Raw genomic sequence first — 19484 nt, forward strand, 5'->3', positions numbered from 1 at the left:
ACCACATATTCCTCAGATATTACAATACTTAACTGAGATGCTTGACAAAGGTCTATCTTTCTCATCAATCAAAATCCATGCCTCTGCCATTTTGGCTCATTACAATACAGAGCCACCAATCTTTTCTCATCCTTTACTAAAGCAGTATCTTAGAGGAGCCAAAAATTTAAGGTCGCCTAGAAGATCACCATTACCAGCATGGGACCTCAATTATGTGTTGGAAAAGCTCACCCTGCCTCCATTTGAACCAGCTACTACCGCTGATATTAAGTTCTTATCATGGAAGACAGCACTGCTACTAGCAATTACTTCAGCAAGAAGAGTTTCAGAGCTACAGGCCCTCATGGCTGTAGAGCCTTTTATCGTATTTTACCTAGACAGGGTGTCTCTGAGGACAAATCCTACTTTTATGCCTAAGGTGGTTTCCAGTGTGGCTCTTAACCAAATATTTCATCTGCCAACTTTTTATCCAAATCCGCAGAACAAAGGGGAGAGAATTCTACATTCTTTGGACGTAGACAGACAGCTAAGATTCTACTTGAGCAGGACTAAAGCTCTAAGAAATACTGAACAATTACTAGTGTCATATGCTGCAGGATCAGAAGGAAAGGCTATTTCAAAGCAGACAGTTTCAAAGTGGATAAGCCACTGCATCCGTGTCTACTACTTACACCATGGTAAACCTGTGCCCAAGGGCATTAGGTCTCATTCCACCAGAGCTGCAGCTACTTCAGCAGCCTTTCTCAGAGGAGTACCAACCAAATACATTCTAGAGGCTGCCACTTGGAGTTCTGTTCACACCTTTACAAAGCATTACCATTTGCCTCTCTACTCTAAGTCCAGGGCAGGCTTTGCCATTGCAGTGCTGCAGGGCCTTATAGCTACACCTAATGCTGTTTAGCTCCAGCCTCCCAACCATAGCTTTGGGAATCTACCCAAATGTAATGACTGCAGCAGTGAAACATGAAGAACATAGTGCAGTTGTGTACACTTACCATAAATATAGATGTCCGAGTGTATTTACTGTTGCAGTCCAGGTTACCCTCCCGCCATCCCCCTGTCATTCCACAGTTTATCTTTTCTTCTCTGTCTTCTACAACCTATGTGGTGTATTTGCTTGTAGATGAAGGTAAAGTTTATATTGATGCACGTACATATATATATATATATATATACTGCGGTGGTGGTGCTGCGGTAGTGTTGTCGCCTCATAGCAAGACGTTGTCCTGTTCGATTCTCAGCTAGAGCGTCTTCTGTGTAGAGGCATACGGGAATGGGGCGTGCCTTCGTTGAAGGTTGTGCGTCAGGGCTGGTAACCCGGTACGTAAAAATCCACTACCAATCATTAGCAGACCGGAGTTCCGCTGTGGCGACCCCTAACTGGGAAAAGCCGAAAGACGCAAACATATATATATATATATATATATATATATATATGTAGATATATATATAGAGATATATATATATACATATAGTTACATATAAATATATATATATATATATATATATATATATATATAGATATATATATATATAGATATATATATAGATATATATATATATATCAATACATATATATATATATATATATATATATATATAATATTGCTACCATTTTGAGGGCACTTGACATCAGGGGCAAGAAAAACTAAAGAAAATGATGGCTGCATGTTTTATACCCCTGACGACCTGACGTCCTGGAAGAGAAGACAGCAACCGATGCAGGACCCAAGACTTTGGAATTCAAGCCGACTGAGGGCAACCTGCCAGCAGATTACCCAAATGTAATGACTGCAACAGTGAATACACTCGAACATCTACATTTATGGTAAGTGTACACAACTGTACTTTCTGTAGATACCTTCACCAATCATTACCACTTGCCAATTTTTTCTTAATCCAGAGCTGGCTTTGCCACTGCAGTCTTGCTGGGCCTTATAGCTGGTCTTAATGCTAATTACCTCCTGCCATCCTTAGCTTTGGGAATCTACCCAAATGTTGATGACTGCAACAGTGAAACACGAATAACATAGTACAGTTGTGTACACTTACCATAAATGCAGATGTTCGAGTGTATTCACTATTGCAGTCCTGGTTACCCTCTCTCCAGCCCCCTGACATCTATTGACTATACCTGTTCTTGCTTACTATGCTTTAAGCTTTTTGGTGTATTTGCTTTTTTGTTGGTGGTGTAACCTTGTATATGATTGCTTCCCATTATGGAGGCACCTGACATCTGAGGCAAGAAAATCTGATGTAATGGCGTCAGCTGCATGCTTTATACCCCTGACTTCCTGACGTCATGGAAGATGATACAGCAACTGACGCAAGACCCAAGACTTTGATAATCAGGCCGACTTAGGGTTACCTGTAAGCAGATAATCCTAATCTGATGACTGCAACAGTGAATACACTCAAACATCTACATTTATGGTAAGTGTACACAACTGTACTTTTTTGACCCCCCCCCATCCTTATGGTTCCTTTGGCAAAATTTGCATGTGAAAATTCTTGTGGTACATGAAGAAGCAGCAGAATCAGAAGGGCTGATTATCAGAGTTGGCTTTTCCTCTTCCTCCCTACTTAAGCAAGGAGTTAATTTTTATTTTATTTTATTTTATTTCTTTTTTATTTTTATTAAATTTGTTAACCAGGTAAGGTGGATTAGTCAACACTGATCATTTTCGGTCATAACATGGCCCACAAGGACAAATAGAGAGTGAAATATTTATGGACAGTTTAGCCAGTTAGTCGTCATGTTTTTGAGAGGTGGGATGAACCTGGAGTGCCTGGAAAATAATCCACACAGATATAGAGAGAAGATGTAGACACCACACATACAGTGTCCTGAAATCAGGATTGAACCCAAGAGCCTGGATCTGTGAGAGGTTTGTAGCACTGTGCCACTGTACTGCCCATGCAGTTGCACTTATTTTAAATAAGGCAGAACTTAGGATTCCCCTTCCTTCCGTCCTTTTCCAAACCTCACATTATGTTTGAGGAGCTCATTCTCAAGAGGTTTAAGCACAGTGGTTGGATTCTCAACTCAGAAGGAAAAGACATAGTGATGGAGATGTTAGTAAACTTTTTTTGGTACTGAGATCTTGCCAAATATCTTTCCAAGTTGGAACTGGTGGTATGGTGATATAGTATATAAACATGCAAAGTAGACTTAACGTTTATAATCTCTGCAGGTTGTCAGTAATAATTTGGGAGCTTTCCTTTCTGTCAAAATTTTGATGATATTTTGAATCCCAGGTTAACAGAGCAAAACATCAGACACTGTCCACAGGAAGATGTCAGTGTCTCTTCATTGGGCCCATTATAGAGCTTTATGCTTAGTTTAAGACTGTGGTGCTGTCCAGAAATATATTTATTTCCTTTGCACTTGAACAGTCATCTTCTGTTCTCTTCCAGGCTGCCTCACCCTTTTTGTGAGGACAACAAATGCATGGTCATTTCTTTTGAACCAGGTCTTCTTTAAGCTTTTCCTCCAACCTGATGTAAATAGTTCAATTAGCGGTGCAACTTTAATTCTAAGTTCTTTTTTCTGGTCAAGGCACACAAGGTAGACTCTTTTAACTTAACTTTCATTGGCAAAGTTCCTTGAGGTTACATCACAGGGGTTATGTTCTCCCAGTGTGGATGAAAATCTTCCATTCCAGTCTCTCAGTCTAACAGTGCAGAGGATCTCCAGTTAATCACTAAAAAAGTTTTCTGTTAAGGTCTTTTTTTTTGTTCTAAAAGTGGCTAAAGGACTAAGTAGAAGACTATTTCAGTGGACTAGATTTTTCTTCTGGTATAAAGAAGTATCCATTAATGTATATAGTGTTTTAGTCTCTCAAGTTACAGGGTTCCATGTACATGTTAGAGCTGACTTGCTGTACCTTCTTTAAGAAACACAGGCAGCACCACTGTCTTCAAGCAAATACTGAAAAATCATCTCAATGCTTCCTGGCTATGTACCTGCTCTATAACCTAACCTCTTCCTTCTCCTTATATGATAATTAAACTCCTATGCTTTTTACTACTAGTGACTAATCTTACTTTCTCCATATTTATTATTTTTTCATCACTTTTTGATAGACTTTCGGCTTTTCCCGGTTAGGGGTCACCACAGCGGAACTCCAGTCCGCTCATGATTGGTAGTGGATTTTTACAGTGCTGAGTTGCCAGCCCGACGCCCAACCTTCAACGAAGGCACATTTTTTTCATCACTTTTTGATACTGGTACAATAATGATGATTAACATATCTCTGTTTATACCTGTCTGAATTCATCTGTCAACCAACTAAATTCCTGCTTTTATGTATATATTCTGTATGTTGTTGTGTCTTTCGTCTTATCCCGGTTAGGGGTCGCCACAGCGGAACTCCGGTCTGCTAATGTTTGGTAGTGGATTTTTACATGCCGAGTTACCAGCCCTGACGCACAACCTTCAACGAAGGCACGCCCATTCACGCATGCCTCCACACAGAAGATGCTCTAGCTGAGAATCGAACTGTAATCAAACCAACTAGATTTCTGCTTTTATGTATACATTCTGTATATATTGCTGTAATCAAACCAACTCACTTCTTGCTTTTATGTATATATTCTGTATATATTACTGTAATCACTATTTTTTTCTGTATCTATGTTCTTGTCGGAGCTTTTCTCCCCGGGCCTCCACAGAAAATGGGCTCTCTTAGGCCCAGTGGACTTTCCCGGTAAACAAATGTAATAAAATAAAAAAATAAAAAATAATTGTGTGTTTTCAACTGTTTCTGCTTCTTTGCCTGTGGAGACTCACTGAGCTTACAAAAGCAGTTGTTTTAGAATTTTATAAGATGTGTCTTACAGTAAAGGAATCCTAGGCATCCAGTGGCTGCAGCTTCGTATCTTTGAATTAAAGAAGCTGTCTTTACCTCTAATTTTGAAACAGTGTCTCACAATGGCCTGAAATTCTTGTCTTGGAAAACAGTAGAAAATTTTCTGAATTGCAGGTTGTAATGTGTTAAGAACTTTGTGCAGCCTTCCACAAGGTAATGCTTTCTAAGTGCACCTAACTGTACCATGTAGTGTTTTCTGTCTGTGCTGAAGAGGGTCCTTCGACCATTTTACTTACTTGGCTAATAAGCGAGTCAGTAAACTCAGACTGCATAAAGAGTTGATATGTGTTTCATATAAATTCTTGCATCATTTACATTAAGTTTGAAGTGTTAATCTGTGAGTCAGTTTAACCCATAGCATTTATTTGGAATTTTGACATAGTTTAGAGCTATGTGCAAACATGCTTCTACTCATGAGGATTGTGCTACGATTTATGAGTGCATGACCACGTTCACATGTTTGCATGATGGCACTATGGGCAGAGTTAACGTAATTCTTTCCTATTGAATTGACAGTTTGTTTGCCACCCTACTTGTTTTCTTACACAATGTAAATACCAGTTATGGCCTGTTGTGTTAAGCAGCACACTGTCTGCATGGCACTTAAGTTTGTATATGTTACTTGCCAAAAGAAGGCAGAGTGTATGTCTTTGTAAAGTTTGTATATTAAATATTTGTAGGAACCTTCTGATGGGAAGAGCTTGGTTGACCTAAAGGACTTAGAAGGCAAAAAATATCAGCAGCTTCATGAACGTAAAGCTGTACAGCCAGTATCAGTATTACATCGGTCTCCTGAACAGAAATCTGTACAGCCACCACCAATGCTACATCGGTCTCCTGAAGAAAATACAGAAAAATTATCTAGGGATATTTCCCCTGTCTCCTCACCAGTAGAAAAAGCATTAAAGACAGGTAAAATTTTGAAGTTCCACACAATTGTGTAATTCTTAAAGCACTAGATGATTTATTCACTTCTCTGTATCATGTGTTAAACATTTGTTATTGTGTGCATGCCTGTCATAGCAGCCATATGTTCTGATGTAAAGAAGTAGCAGGAGAGGAGTTTCATGTGTCATGTTCTGTGTAGCGTTCTGTTGTGTTGTGTTATGTGCATTGATTGACAATTAGGAAGTCTGCATAGAACCTTGTGCTTCACATTGGATGTGAGACAGCTAAAGGTTATGTGAGCAGCAGTTTCTTAGTTAAGAAAGCAAATGGCCATGATAAAACGTCAAGAATATTTTTGTTCTTTATTCCCTTCCCCCTACTAAACACCAATCCTCCTTGATGGACAGAGACACAAAGAGATGCTTGTGTGTTTTATTGTTATCTATTTACCATTTGTTAACCAGGTAAGTAGACATGAGGACAATTTATTTATTTTATTTTATTTATTTACCATTTGTGGTGGTGCTGCGGTAGCGTTGTCGCCTCACAGTAAGACGTTGTCCTGTTCGATTCTCAGCTAGAGCGTCTTCTGTGTGGAGACATGCGTGAATGGGTGTACCTTCGTTGAAGGTTGTGCGTCAGGGCTGGCAACTCGGAACGTAAAAAATCTACTGCCAATCATTAGCGGAGTTCCGCTGTGGCGACCCCTAACATGGAAACGCCGAAAGACACAACAACAACCATTTGTTAACGAGGTTAATAGACTGGCCCAAGGACCATGTTCAGGCATGACTCAGACCACAGGGCAGAAACAGTGTACACGACAAGTAAAGTATTTTAAGAATTTAGTAGAGATTTCAAAACATTGAGGCAGGCAATACACACATAATCTTGTTTGCAGTGCAAAATAATGTGTTATGTACACAGAGATCATCACTCAGTAACATTTACAGCAGTTTGATATAGATAATTAGTGCAGACTGAAACTACAGTATAGGGAGTGTAGTACATATGTTAGTATAAAGAGAATGTCAGTTTTTAGTGCAGCTGGCAAAAAAAGGTCTTTGAATATTTCACCCCACGAAAGTATAGCAATTCTTGTGTAGTTCATAACTCCTAGTTAATTATATAGACAGTCTATTTGATTCAGAATGCCCCTTGACTGCATAGACTGTTGTTAGTTTGGAGAACACAAATCCTCAACTCTACTTGAAAAAGGGCCTTTTGCCATGGTTGTGAACTTTCCCACTGTTTCTGTTGCCAGCTTGGTGTATATGAGGATCCTGAGGCAATGTAGAAATTGCCTCGTATTCATTAACAACCAGCTAATTCTCAAACAGACTGATAAGGTATGTGAAAGATGCATTTACACAATATCACTGGAGGAAATGCTCTCAGATAAAAGAACTCCTAATGCCAATTAGGTTGTCTGTCAGTAGTGCACACAATGCCCACATCACATGCAGCATGAACCAGACATGTAGACCCACGTATGCCAAGACAATTAAATGTAACCTTTCTAAACCCCAATGACATCCTAGATGGATCACATGTAACAAATGGTCTCACCAGTCCCAGATGTACTGTTTCAAAACAACACTCACATCAACATGTAGAGCCACATGCCATGTAGTCACTGCTTCTAAACCCGTAAGGCAGGCCACCGGACAATCCAACATTCTGGCCATTGGAAACTCCCCTGCATTGTGAGACACACTGTGATATCCCTCTCACAAGGCTGAGTAAAGAGAATGTCCTGGTCAGTTGCTTATTAGGGGCCAGGATCAACCAAATTATGCATGCACTCAGGTGATTGGACCACAAGTACTAGTATGACTCAGCCATAGTCTGTGAAGAGAGACATGATGGCGTTCTCAGAATATGTGTCCCAGACTAGTATGAGCCCAGCATTGAGCAGCATTCTACCTTTTCCAAGAATGATGCAACAATACAGGCAGAAGATGATGACTTTAATATTTGGCCTAATTTCTGTTGTCATTCTGAGGGGGTACAACATTTGTCAGCATGGAAGGAAATGGTCAATAGACCATGCTGCTTTGCAAGGGATGAACTGCAACTCTCCTGTCTAGGCTTTTGAATAGTAACTAAAACACTGTCCTCCCCATAGTGCCTTTTTTTAGGCAATATTAACCTGTCAATCCTTCCAACATAGCAAGTTAAAACCAAGAAAAAGTAATGGTTCTAACTGCTCATTGCTAGGAGTCTAAATAAGAAATTCCACTCCTACAACCTCTCCTCATGCTAGAGAATGCTGACATCTGTGCAATCATTGAAACATAGTTTAAAGCCATAGAGAGCACCCCTGCAGTGCAAGGCTATAATGGCTTCCACACATTTAGACCAGCTGCTGTACAGGCAGAAACTAATAGTGGACTTGTCTGGATTTACATCTAAAATAAATATACCTCAAGGCTCGTCATACAGGAAGATGCACTTGAGCTTCTCAATGTTCAGATCACCATAGACAATATCCCATACCACTTTCTTGCAAGCTGTATGCCCCCCTCTGTGACCCAGGAAAAACATATTTGAGCTTACTGGAGACATTCACCATCCAACCCAATGCCATATTCATGGCTAACTTGTATTATCCACTATTAAATGGGAATCGTGTATGGCACCAAAAGTGCAGTCTCAGAGATTCCCGGACTTAGTAAACACAAACTCCATGGACCAGATTGTCAGTACACAGACCAGTTGCACAAGCATATTGGATCTGGTCTTCACCAATATGGGAGAGCTCTGAACACCCCCCCCCTAGTGCATTGTCTTCTCTGGTAAGGTCAGACAACAAAACAGTCTCCTTTGATGTAAAAATAAAACCCGAAACCCCAGCTAATTCTAGAACATTCTGGAACGACTTCAAGGCTAACTTCATACTATTACTTGATAACCTGACAAAATTTCAAGCCCTGTAAACCCCAAGAACTCTGCTGACAATGCGGAACTGTTCACTGAAACCCTATACAAGAATGTTAATAGCTGCATAGAAGCAGATATACCCACCAGAAGAAAATCATGGCAAAAATCAGAAGATGTAGCACCCAGCAGGATAAAAGTGCTCTCATCAAACGAAACAACTCAGAGGACAGTTAAAGTCTACCAAAGTCAGATTTGAGGTAAACCTGGACTTCTGTCCAAGGACAACCACAAGGCATTCATTAGTTATCCCTGTAACCTCAAAAGCAATGCGCAATTGTGTGCAGAGCTTATTGTTAGTGAAACCACCTGCACTGAGCTGGAAGATACAACAAACCTACTGGCAGATAAATTCAGCTTCAACTTTACCCACCTCCAGCCTCCCCTCAGGAAATACTATCAACTGTAACTCTGCAAACAGTCATTAGGGAACAGGTACTCAATGTTCTCTCTAAGGCCAAGAACACTGCATCAATTGGCCCTGACAGTATCCCAGGTTGTCTTCTAAATATCATGAAACATGACCTCTGAGGCCTTCTGGAATCACTATTTAAGCATAGCCTCCAGACAGGCTTCATGAATGGAGAGCGTCAACCATTATCCCTCTGCACAAAGGCAGGCCATCTGTGGACCCTGGAAACTACAGTCCCATAAGTCTCACTAGTCTCATACACAAAGCCATTGAAAGAATTATCAAATGGTCCGTAGTGACATAGGAAACCTCTAGAAACTGGACTTGCCCCAGTTTGGTTTTGTCAAGGCAGATCATGCCTACTCAACTTGGTAGACTTCTTTGAGTAGTTCCCCAAAGCAGTGGACATGGGCAAAATGGTCTACACTGCCGACTTTTACTTGGGCAAGGCATTTGACACAGTAACCCCCCTTTGGGCATCATTGACAAGCTTAGGAGGTTAGGTGTAAATCCTTACGTCGCCCAATAGATAGCGAGCTGGTTTACAAACAGGATGCAGGAATTTAAAATTGGGGAGTCCACCTCAGCAAGTAGAGGCCAGTTACCAGCGGGATCCTTCAGGGCTCGGTCCTGGGACTGCTTCTTTTTGGCATCTACTTTTTGGAAGTCAAGGCCAATGCAAATTAGGAGCAGTCATAGAATCTTCCACCTAAACAAATGTTCTCCAAGAAGGGCTGACACAGACAAATAACTGGTGTCAGAGCCATGGACTAAAACTAAATACAAGAAGTAAATAATAGTATCTTTTGAGAAGGCAGCCAGCCTTGGTAACTGCCATATTGACAACACACCCCCTAAGAGTGCGCCCAGTAATAAGGCACTTGGGAACACACACAGACAGTAATCTAGCCTTTGGCCATCACATGCCTAGTAAGGAAATTATTGTATGTTGAGCAAGTTATATGCAAAGGTATGGTCTGTAGGTACAAGGAAGTCATTGTTCCACTGTGTTAGGTCACTCATCAGACCTATTATTGAGTATAATGCTTCCTTTGGTATTTACCTAACCAGGCGCATCTAACAATTGGAACATCCACAAGGTTCCACACTAAAAGAATAAAGGGCGTAAAAAACATGTCGTCTGCAGACTGCCTCAATGCCCTAACTCTATATTCTGTCTTAATACAGGCTGTTGAGGGAGGATATGTGCCTAGCAGACAAAACATCTTTGGAACCCAGTATGATAGACCCTCCTGTATATTCACAAAACAGACAGTACCAGAATTACAGTTCTAAGACTTAACCTTGGCAGTAACCTGCTGGAGAGACAGATATGTATCCCAGAGACTTCACCTGCTCTGGAACAGTCTCCCCATCCATGTGAAGCAGAGTTCCTCACTAACCCAATTCAGGTGTAACTTGGACAACTGGATAGGGACCGGAAATTCACAGCTGGTTTGTCACCCATGTCTCTAATGTACACAGTCAGCCTGTAAATGGTTTGTCTCCCAGGCCCCTGGTTGTAAATGTTTCATCTCCCAAACTCCTGCTTACACTGTCAAGGGTACAGAACTTATCAGAGATTTGGAATGCATGGCTAGGCTTAAAAAGGCTTCAGTGGTCTTCAGCCTAGCATACATCTATGGATCTATGGTGGAAATTTTGGCTAGGATTGGGAACTGTTTCAGGTTGATATATATCATGGGAGGTTTAACCAGTACTTCACAAAAAATAAATACATAAATAAATAAATAAAACAGTATTACTGCTACTAATAGTTATATGACATTTTGTATCAGTCATGTTAGTAATTTGGCATTTTATTGATGAAGATATCAAAATGTGTTTTACTGAGCCAAGCCATTCAAAACTGGGGCATTTCAGCAATTTATTTAGGTAGTATTTTGATGAAATACACTGCTGGAAAGAGAGTTCCCTTGTTATATAACCATTTAGTTTTTGAAGCCATCATCTGACCTTTGTGTTTTAATGTGAAGACTTTTTAAGAAATCCTGAATCTAACTCTTTGGTGAGTATACATCTAAGATAATTCCCTTTCCCTTTGCTATCCAGCATTTTTTCTGTAAAGTTACTGTACAGAAACACTGCATGCTTTTATACCAGTCTGCACAAGAAAATAATGCCTATACCCAGTTGCTTACTGCTGATTGCACAGTTTGCCTCTTCATCTTGGATTATACTGCATAGAACTCCATCTTCCATGTTAAAATCTTGTAAGTGTTCATAAGTCTGTCTTATAATGAGCAATGATCTTCCCCAGTATTGTTTTTACTGCATGGGAGAGGAAAACTGAAAGGCCAAAGAAGAGCCATAAAGACGATAGAGTGGACTATTGAGTATAAGAAAGAAATTGTGTATTGTTACTATTATGCAAAAAGCCCAGACTATCCAGACACAAGATATATGAAAAGATTACGAGGGAAATTAAAGGAAAGAAAAGTACTTCCACAAGAAAATCTGTCAGAAGCTTCAAATAAAAATTTGTGTTCACTAATACAACAGATTTGTGAAAAACATTGTATAGACCAAGAAACTTTGATCTGTTTGGAAAAGGAAGCATCTGAGGAAGTGTGAAAATACAAACAACAAAACCTAGATATTTTTGAAAAGTATAAAAAAAAGTATGGAAATGGCAAAGAAACAGAGATTTAATATGGTACAATTGCAAAGTCAAAAGCCAAATTAATCAATACAAAAATGTCATCCCCAAAGATATTTGAAGAGAAGTACAGGCAAAGGCATCCAGATGTGGAGCATTTCACAATAACAAATAATGTCCCAATGGGGGAATGTAGAAAAGAAAATTTGTAAAGTAGAAGTTAAAAAAAATAGAAGTTGAAGTTATGAAATAAATGCCTGCGAGGTGAAGGATTTGGTGTTGAAGGTCTAACACAGGATATATCACAGTTTCATGGAACGAGTCCCCAAAGTAAGGAGAAACAGGAAGATCAGGAGACATCTGAAGAAGAAATATGGACATGGGAAAGAAAAAGACATTTAATATGAGTGTAATATTTATGCAAAAGAGAAAGCAAAACTAATCAGTACAGAAAGAGCAGCACCAAAGATATTTGAAGAGAAATACAGACAAAGGAATATGGACATGGAAAACTTTACAATACAAAAAATAAGAAGACAAAGAGGAAAAGCAGAAAAGAAGATTAGTAATGGAGAAGTTAAAGAAATAGAAACTGAGGCTACGGAGTACCTGTGAAGTGAAGGATTCAGTGTAGACAATATAACTCAGAAGGCACCACAGCAGGATAGAACAATGGACATCCAAATTAAGGAGAAACCAGTGCAACATGAAGAATTGGTCATTTTCCATATGAGGATATTTTGGAGCCTTCCACAAGGAACAAGTGTAAACGTTCACTTGAAGCTGGACAGCAAGGGCAGGAACAGGAAACTGTGGCAACTCTGATACAGTCAATGTTGATGAGTGATAGGCCAGTGAGTTCCCATATGACAGAGCAACGGATAACACAGGATGAAGTTGAAGAGAATGTGCCACAGAAGATGCTATATAACTTTCTATAGAATGCTCCCAGGTAATGGAGAACAAAAAATGTTTAGAAGAAAATGAGCTAAGAGCTGCTTGACTTTCTGACCACAGTGGCAATGTGGTGGTCGAAGGAGAGGTTCTTGTCAGTCTGTGTACCCATGATCTATTATAACTCCTTCAGTGTTCAGTGAGTTACCATCGATATGGTAATTAGTGGGAACTGAGTTTTTCCCAAAGGGGATGACGATGCATTTTTTGTCGTTAAGCTTAAGGCCATGGTTTCAACGCCAGTCATTGGTCTCAGTGAGGCCTTTCTGTAGGTTGTCTGTATCACTTGGGGAGTTGATAATGGCTCCCACCTTGCAGTCGTCTACAAACTTTGTCAGCCAGGGTCCCTCAGTGTTGGCCTGGACCTCTGAGAATTAGATGCCAAATAGGAGAGGACCCAGGACCGATCCCTGTGGGATACCTCTCGTGACTGGTCGGCAGTCTGACTTGGAGTCTGCTACTTTCACACTGTGGGTTCTATCTGTGAGCCAATTTGCAACCCACCTAATGATATAGAAGTTGATGCCTAGTTTGGTGAGTTTATCAATAATTCCTGTGTGAGGAATGGTATCAAAGGCTTTGGCCAGATCGAGGTAGGCTGTATGAACTGCCTTACCCTCATCCACAGCTCTGGTGACCGACTCAAAGAAGTCGACCAGGTTGAGCAGGCATGATCTACCTTTCACAAAATCAAATTGCTTGGGATCTAGAGTTTGGAGATTCCCTATATCCTTGTTAATTAGGTCCATGATGATGCGCTCCATAGCCTTGCATATTAGGCTCGTCAGGGTAATGGGGCAATAATTTCCAGGGTCTGTAGTTGCTTTTCCTTTATGGAGAGGGATGACTATAGCAGTGCACCATTCGGAAAGGACAAAGCCTGAGATGAGTGAACAGGGCACACAGATGTGGTGCCAGTTCACTTTGTAATTCATGTAGAACACAGCCAGGGATATTGTCGGGTCCTGTGGAAGCTGTATTCTTGGCATTGAACAATGCAGCTCTAACCTGTCCTGCAGTAATGCTGGTTGCTTGGCATTCTTCCGGTATTGAGATTGGTCCTTTGGGGGGGGGGGGTAAAGTTGGCACTAAATCAGTCGGGGCCAGTATGTTGGCAATATCTGTTGGCTCAGTATAGGAGGTACCATTGTGCAGTAACTCAGAGTAATTCTGGATATTGCCCTGGAAATTCTTGATATAACTATAGAAGGCTTTGTGGTTGTTTTATGTGTCTGCTGCAATTCTGCCTGCATAGCTGGCTTTGGAGGTTTTGATAAGGGATCTCAACGTTTTGTTGAGGCTAATAAGGGAATTTTTCCAGTCTTGGGACTTACCTTTTTCTGCAACAGTTTCTTCCTTCTGTTGTAGAGTTTAATAATGGCAGGGGACCACCAGATTGGCTTCCTTTTTTTGGAGGAGAGTGTCTAGGTTCTGTTGGGTGTGGCTATTTCCATGCATTTATGTACATGTTTGTACAGCTCATTGGTATATAATTTGGTAGTCATGCATCTACTTTCCATTGGCATGGGTGCCGTGAAGTTAGCCACCTCTGTTTTTAGGAGTCCAAAGTCAGCTTTGGAGAAGGTTTTCATACTGGATACCTTTGTGGGGGGTGTGGGTGAGATGTGGATTTCCGTGGTGATTAGTTTGTGTTTATTGCCCATGTTAGTAATAACCAGGTCAAGGATGTTGCTTCCTCTAGTGGGGGTAAGAATGAACCTCTAAACAACCTCTCTTTCTCTGTGTGTATATGTATGTATACATATACATATACATATATATATATATATATATATATATATATATATATATATATATATTATGGTTACAGTTCCGAAGAGCGAACACTTACTTGAGCAAATGCTTTTTCATGCTGTAAAAGAAGCGAACACTCATGTGAACAAATCTTACCTCATGGAGTTTCTGCTGGAAGTCTTTTGAATGAGATCGCAGTAAAACATATTAAGAGAATTTGCCCTTACCCCACTGTTGTGTGGTCTTGGAGTTAGTATATATAACTACAGGAGGTGTGGGTTGGTGCAGGGGGCTTGGCCCGCCTGCAAGAAAATAGAAAGTGATAATTGTTCTGCTTTCTGAGTGTTTGCCCTAAATTGATTGTTTAGAGGTTCGCTCATGCAAGTGTTCGCTGCTTCATGAGGCACACAAATATATAGCTAAGTGGATTAGATATAGGTAGTACATTATTGTAAAATCTTACCATAGCAGTAGTGTCCTTTTCTTCAGTGTTGCGTTATTCTTTACTATAGGGATCTGCCACCTAGGACAGGCCGTTGTTCGAGCACTCTACCAAAGCCTTAAGATCTTGCATGCATCGTACATAATATATATGCTCTCTGCACAGGATGTATGCATAAAAGTGATGTACAGATGCAGTTGACCAGAACTGAATTGTCCCAGTAGAGAACAGTCCCCATAGGACAAAGGAGTCCATGAACATCCAGAAGGAGAAAATGCAGAAGAAAAAAGGGGAGACCCTCAGCCAGGAGGGAAACCAAAACAAAAACCAGAACAAACAAAAGGGGGTTGGAGGGAGCAAATATTGCTGCAGTGAAACGAAAGACATCTACTGTTATGGTCAGATTTTACACAACTGTACTATGTCCTTATATATCACTGTTGCAGTATTCTTTACTATAAGAAGAGTGGAGAGCACAAGAAACATAATGGGAGGTGAAAGACTGAGAAGAGCCCTCAACAAACCCTCATAAAATGGTTTCAGCAAAATCTGCTTGTAGCCCTAGAAACCACATCCAACTTATAATGCTTAGTAAAGGTATGTACTGAAGACCAAGTAGCAGTTTCAATGATGGAATTGTTGTTCAACCCTTTGATGAAAGCACCAGAAGAGGCAACAGCCCTAGTGGAATGAGCTCTAACAGAAGTAGACAAAAAATTTACCATGAAAAGTATAAATAAAAAGAAATTGCCTTAGATATCCTGGAGGAGATTGTTTGCTTAGAAACAGCCGAATTGAATGTCCTGGGAAGTAAAGAAACAAAAAGCTGGTCAAACTTAAGAATGACCATAGTTTTATCCCAATAGTACCGGAGCTGTTTGTGCAAATCCAAGATATGCAAGACCCTCTCTTTAGCAGACTGAGGAGAAGAGAAGACGGAAGAGAGTTGTACTGAATTATTCAAGGACAACTCATTTATTAACTTGGGTGTAAAAGAAACATTAGTGTGATGTGGATGGTGACCCACCACTGCCAACCAGTAGTCAAGGAGCCTCAGTCCTCACCACTGGCAACAGTGGGGGAACATTCACTGGAAGGATAACAGGTACACACACAGTATTTCCAGATGCAGCTCTTTGCATCAAGTGCAATTTCCTTTAAGAGCACACAGAGACCACAGTCAGTCCGGGGCTGGTTTCTCCCTCTTTCTCCTGCTCCCCAATAAGACTCTCCACTGGCACAGCTATAGGGTTGAGTCCTTACCCAGGGTTCCAAGCCATGTCCTCCAACATACCTGACACACACCCTCTTGGAGATTTGTTTTACGCACACACACACACACACACACACACACACACACACACACACACACGGGAAAGGCTGGCACAGGTTTACTAGCTATGCCCCTTTTGCCCAGACTGCCACCAGAACCCCTTATCAGGTACTTTAAAGCCCTAAACCAAGGGTGTTCAATGTTACTATGCAATATTGGTATTAATACAAGTGGTAGTTTGACCATGAGCAAGGCTGTTAGGAGTGGCCCACACAGTGTCACCAAATAAACATGCAAGTAAGTACTTACAAAACTTAGATATCTCTACAGAGATCAGCCACAATGAAAGGTTTAAATATATTTAATAATATATAAAAGAGCTAGACAATATTAAGTATATATGTGCACAGTGACATTAGAGTTCAGAACCACAGGAAATATTTAAAACAACATTGCAGGACAGTCTCAGATAAATAAAGATATCAAAACTAAGCTTCACTATATTCCTAACTGAATCTAAGAGAATTTCTATAACCTAGGAAATTACAGATAGAGCAAGGCAGATGTGGTGAATGGATCTTCTAGTTATCAGATCTAAGACAGAATGCAGAATGCTGTGTCAAGAGACTTCTCAAAATAATATGTAAAATATTACTGTTGGGATAGCTTGCAGAATGACATCACTTCTTGTCATCTGACCCTAGTTCCCAGGCAAAACAGCCACTGATGAAACTGGCAGCATTTATCATCTGCCTGTAAAAATATACAGACAAGGACTTCTCCTCAGATCTCTGGCAGATGCTGGAAGTCATAAACAGTTGCATTCCTTCATGCTTTCAAGACGAGTATTTAGTTCATGCTAAAGACAGTACAAAAAGTTTCCTAGTGCAGACAGTGTCTCTTGCTGCATTGAAAACTGAAAGATACCATTTTTTATGGCCTTTAATGTCAGTTATTCTTCTGAAGTTTGCTGGACTGAAGTTAACCTCTTGTATTCCAGTTTCCACTGTTAAAATATATACATTTAAACAGTTAAAGTAGTGCATGTACATTCCTGTTCTCTTCCAGTAGGGCACACTGTGGTTACATTTCAAACAGCACTTTGCAAATACCTTTTCAACACACATCTGTAAAAGCAGCTTGATATACACGACATACAGTTGTAATGCATTTGTAACACAGACATCTTATATAAATTATTTTGATATTCACCAATGACATATAGTTATTTACAAAATTCCAGCTAGCTGTGCTGGCAGTATCTCCTTTCTTCACAATTAATATGAAGGGACACCCTTAACTATGAAAAAAAAACAGAAAAGGAGGAATGGCCATTAGGGCCTGAAGCTCAGAAACCCTCTAAGCTGAAGTAATACCCAGCAAGAAGACAGCCGTTCAGGCATAATGTTGCTAAGAAGAGTCATTTTTTTTCAAAATAAAATTAACGTCCCAAGGAGGAAGAATAAGTTTCATTAGAGGCCTAAGATGTATGATGCCTTTCAGAAATTGTTTGACCTCAAAGCAAGAAGCCAAGGGAGGATTCAAGGGCAAACAGGCAGAAGTAGCTGACAAATGGGTCTTCCCAGAAGAATAGGCCAGGCCAGACTGTAGCATCTCACACAAATAGAGGATCAAAGGGATCCCCAATGAAAAAGGGACCTGGTTATGAGCATGGCACTAGACAGAAAGTCTTCCATTTGGAGATTTAAGATTTTTCAGTTGAGGGTTTCCTTGCCTCCTCTAAAACTCTGAGCATATCCTCAGAAAATAGTTGCCTGAAAGGGATCAGACCCCTATCACCCACAGTGTTAGTTGAAGAGTGGACAATTGAGAATGGATGAGACAGTCCATTCAATGAGGTAACTTGTCTTGCTTGCCCCTGACCAGATGCATTAAAAGCAGGATCCAGTACTGTCTTGGCCAAAAGGGAGTCACTAGAAATATTTTGGGGGAGTCCAGCTGAATCTTCTCCAGGACTCTTGAAGTAAAGGAAGAGGAGGGAAAACATAAAGAAACACTCCCTTCCAAGGAAAAAGAGGGTGTCAGTCCTTCAAACCAGGAAGCATTGCAGTCTGGAACAGAAGGGATCTGCCTGTTCAGATGGGAGGTGAAAAGATGTACCTGAGGAATACCCCACCGATGGTCAATGTCCAGAAGTATGTCTCTGTGAAGCATCCATTTGTGAGCCTGTGTTTTGGACCTGCTCAGAGACTGTGCCACTAGATTGTGCTCTGAAAGAATATATAGTGCCTGAAGAGTTAACTGATAACTGAGATCCACCTCCCAGGCTTGAAGTGCCATCCTGTAGAGGAGGTAAGATTCTGTGCCTCCCTGTTTGTTGACATACATCACTGTAGTGTTTTCTGTGTACACCTTCAAGGGCCGTGGAGAAGACATGGGGTGAAAAGCTTGAAGGGCCAGAATCAGAGCTCTCTCATGTTTGATGTTGATATCGTCTGACTTCTGATGGGGCGGTCAGAGACCCTGAACTTTCAGGTAACCACATGAAGCCCCCCACCCCATGTCTGAGGTTGGTGAATAGTTTTTGAGAAAGGACTGGAGGTTGAAAGGGCGGGCCTGGGTTGAGAGCAAACTTTTGAATCCACCATTTGAATTCCTTTTTTAGACAAGGAAGGAGAGGTATACTAAAATCCAGAGGATAGCAATGCTGCAGCCAAACCAGCTTGGGGTATCATTGAAGCTTCTGTATATGCAGTCTGGCAAGAGAGACCACTGGAACAGAAGAGGACCACTGGAACAGAAGAGGACATGGATTCCAGGGCCTGAAGAAACTCTTTGGCGGGAATAGCAGACAGAGGAAAGAGACTGAAAGAAGGCTAGCAGTGACAAACCTTTTGGAGGTGGAAGAGTGGCTAACATTGGCACTGTCTGAATCCTGCATCCCAGAAACACATGATCATGAGAGGGAGTCAGGACATACTTTTGGAAGTTGATAGTGAACCCTAGACTTTGAAGAAGAGAGACAGTGAACAACAGATCCTGAAACAGATGATTGGGAGAATGTGCCTGAAGCAACAGGTCGTCTAGATAAGGAAATATTTGAATGCCTTGGAGCCTGCAGAAAGCAATCACAGGATGAAGACATTTTCTGAATACCCTTGGGGCAGTAGAGAGGCCAAAGGGCAAAGCAGAGAACTGAAAATGAGAGGAAGAAACAGAAACTTAAAAACATCCTGAAAAGAGGGTGAATAGGACTATAAAGGTAAGAATCCTTCAGATCCAACCACACCAGAAAAGCCTGGGGTAGTACAAGAGGAAACAGGGTTTGAAGAGTAAGCATCTGAAAAGAAAGCATCTTGAGAAAGGTG

The 19484-nt window shown here is 40.7% G+C and overlaps 1 protein-coding gene across 3 annotated transcripts in view; it reads left to right on the top strand.

The window, feature by feature from the left end:
• PHF3 (PHD finger protein 3) overlaps positions 1 to 19484 on the top strand; it is a 2404159-nt gene that overhangs the window by 1082370 nt on the left and 1302305 nt on the right. For all 3 annotated transcript variants that reach the window (XM_044063854.1, XM_044063855.1, XM_044063856.1), the window contains one exon: positions 5552 to 5783. In XM_044063854.1, the coding sequence (XP_043919789.1) occupies positions 5552 to 5783 (232 nt within the window). The remainder of the gene's footprint in view (positions 1 to 5551; positions 5784 to 19484) is intronic.

Source organism: Protopterus annectens, chromosome 2.part2, assembly GCF_019279795.1.
Source record: "Protopterus annectens isolate FY-2018-M chromosome 2.part2, PAN1.0, whole genome shotgun sequence".
NCBI lineage: Eukaryota > Metazoa > Chordata > Ceratodontiformes > Protopteridae > Protopterus > Protopterus annectens.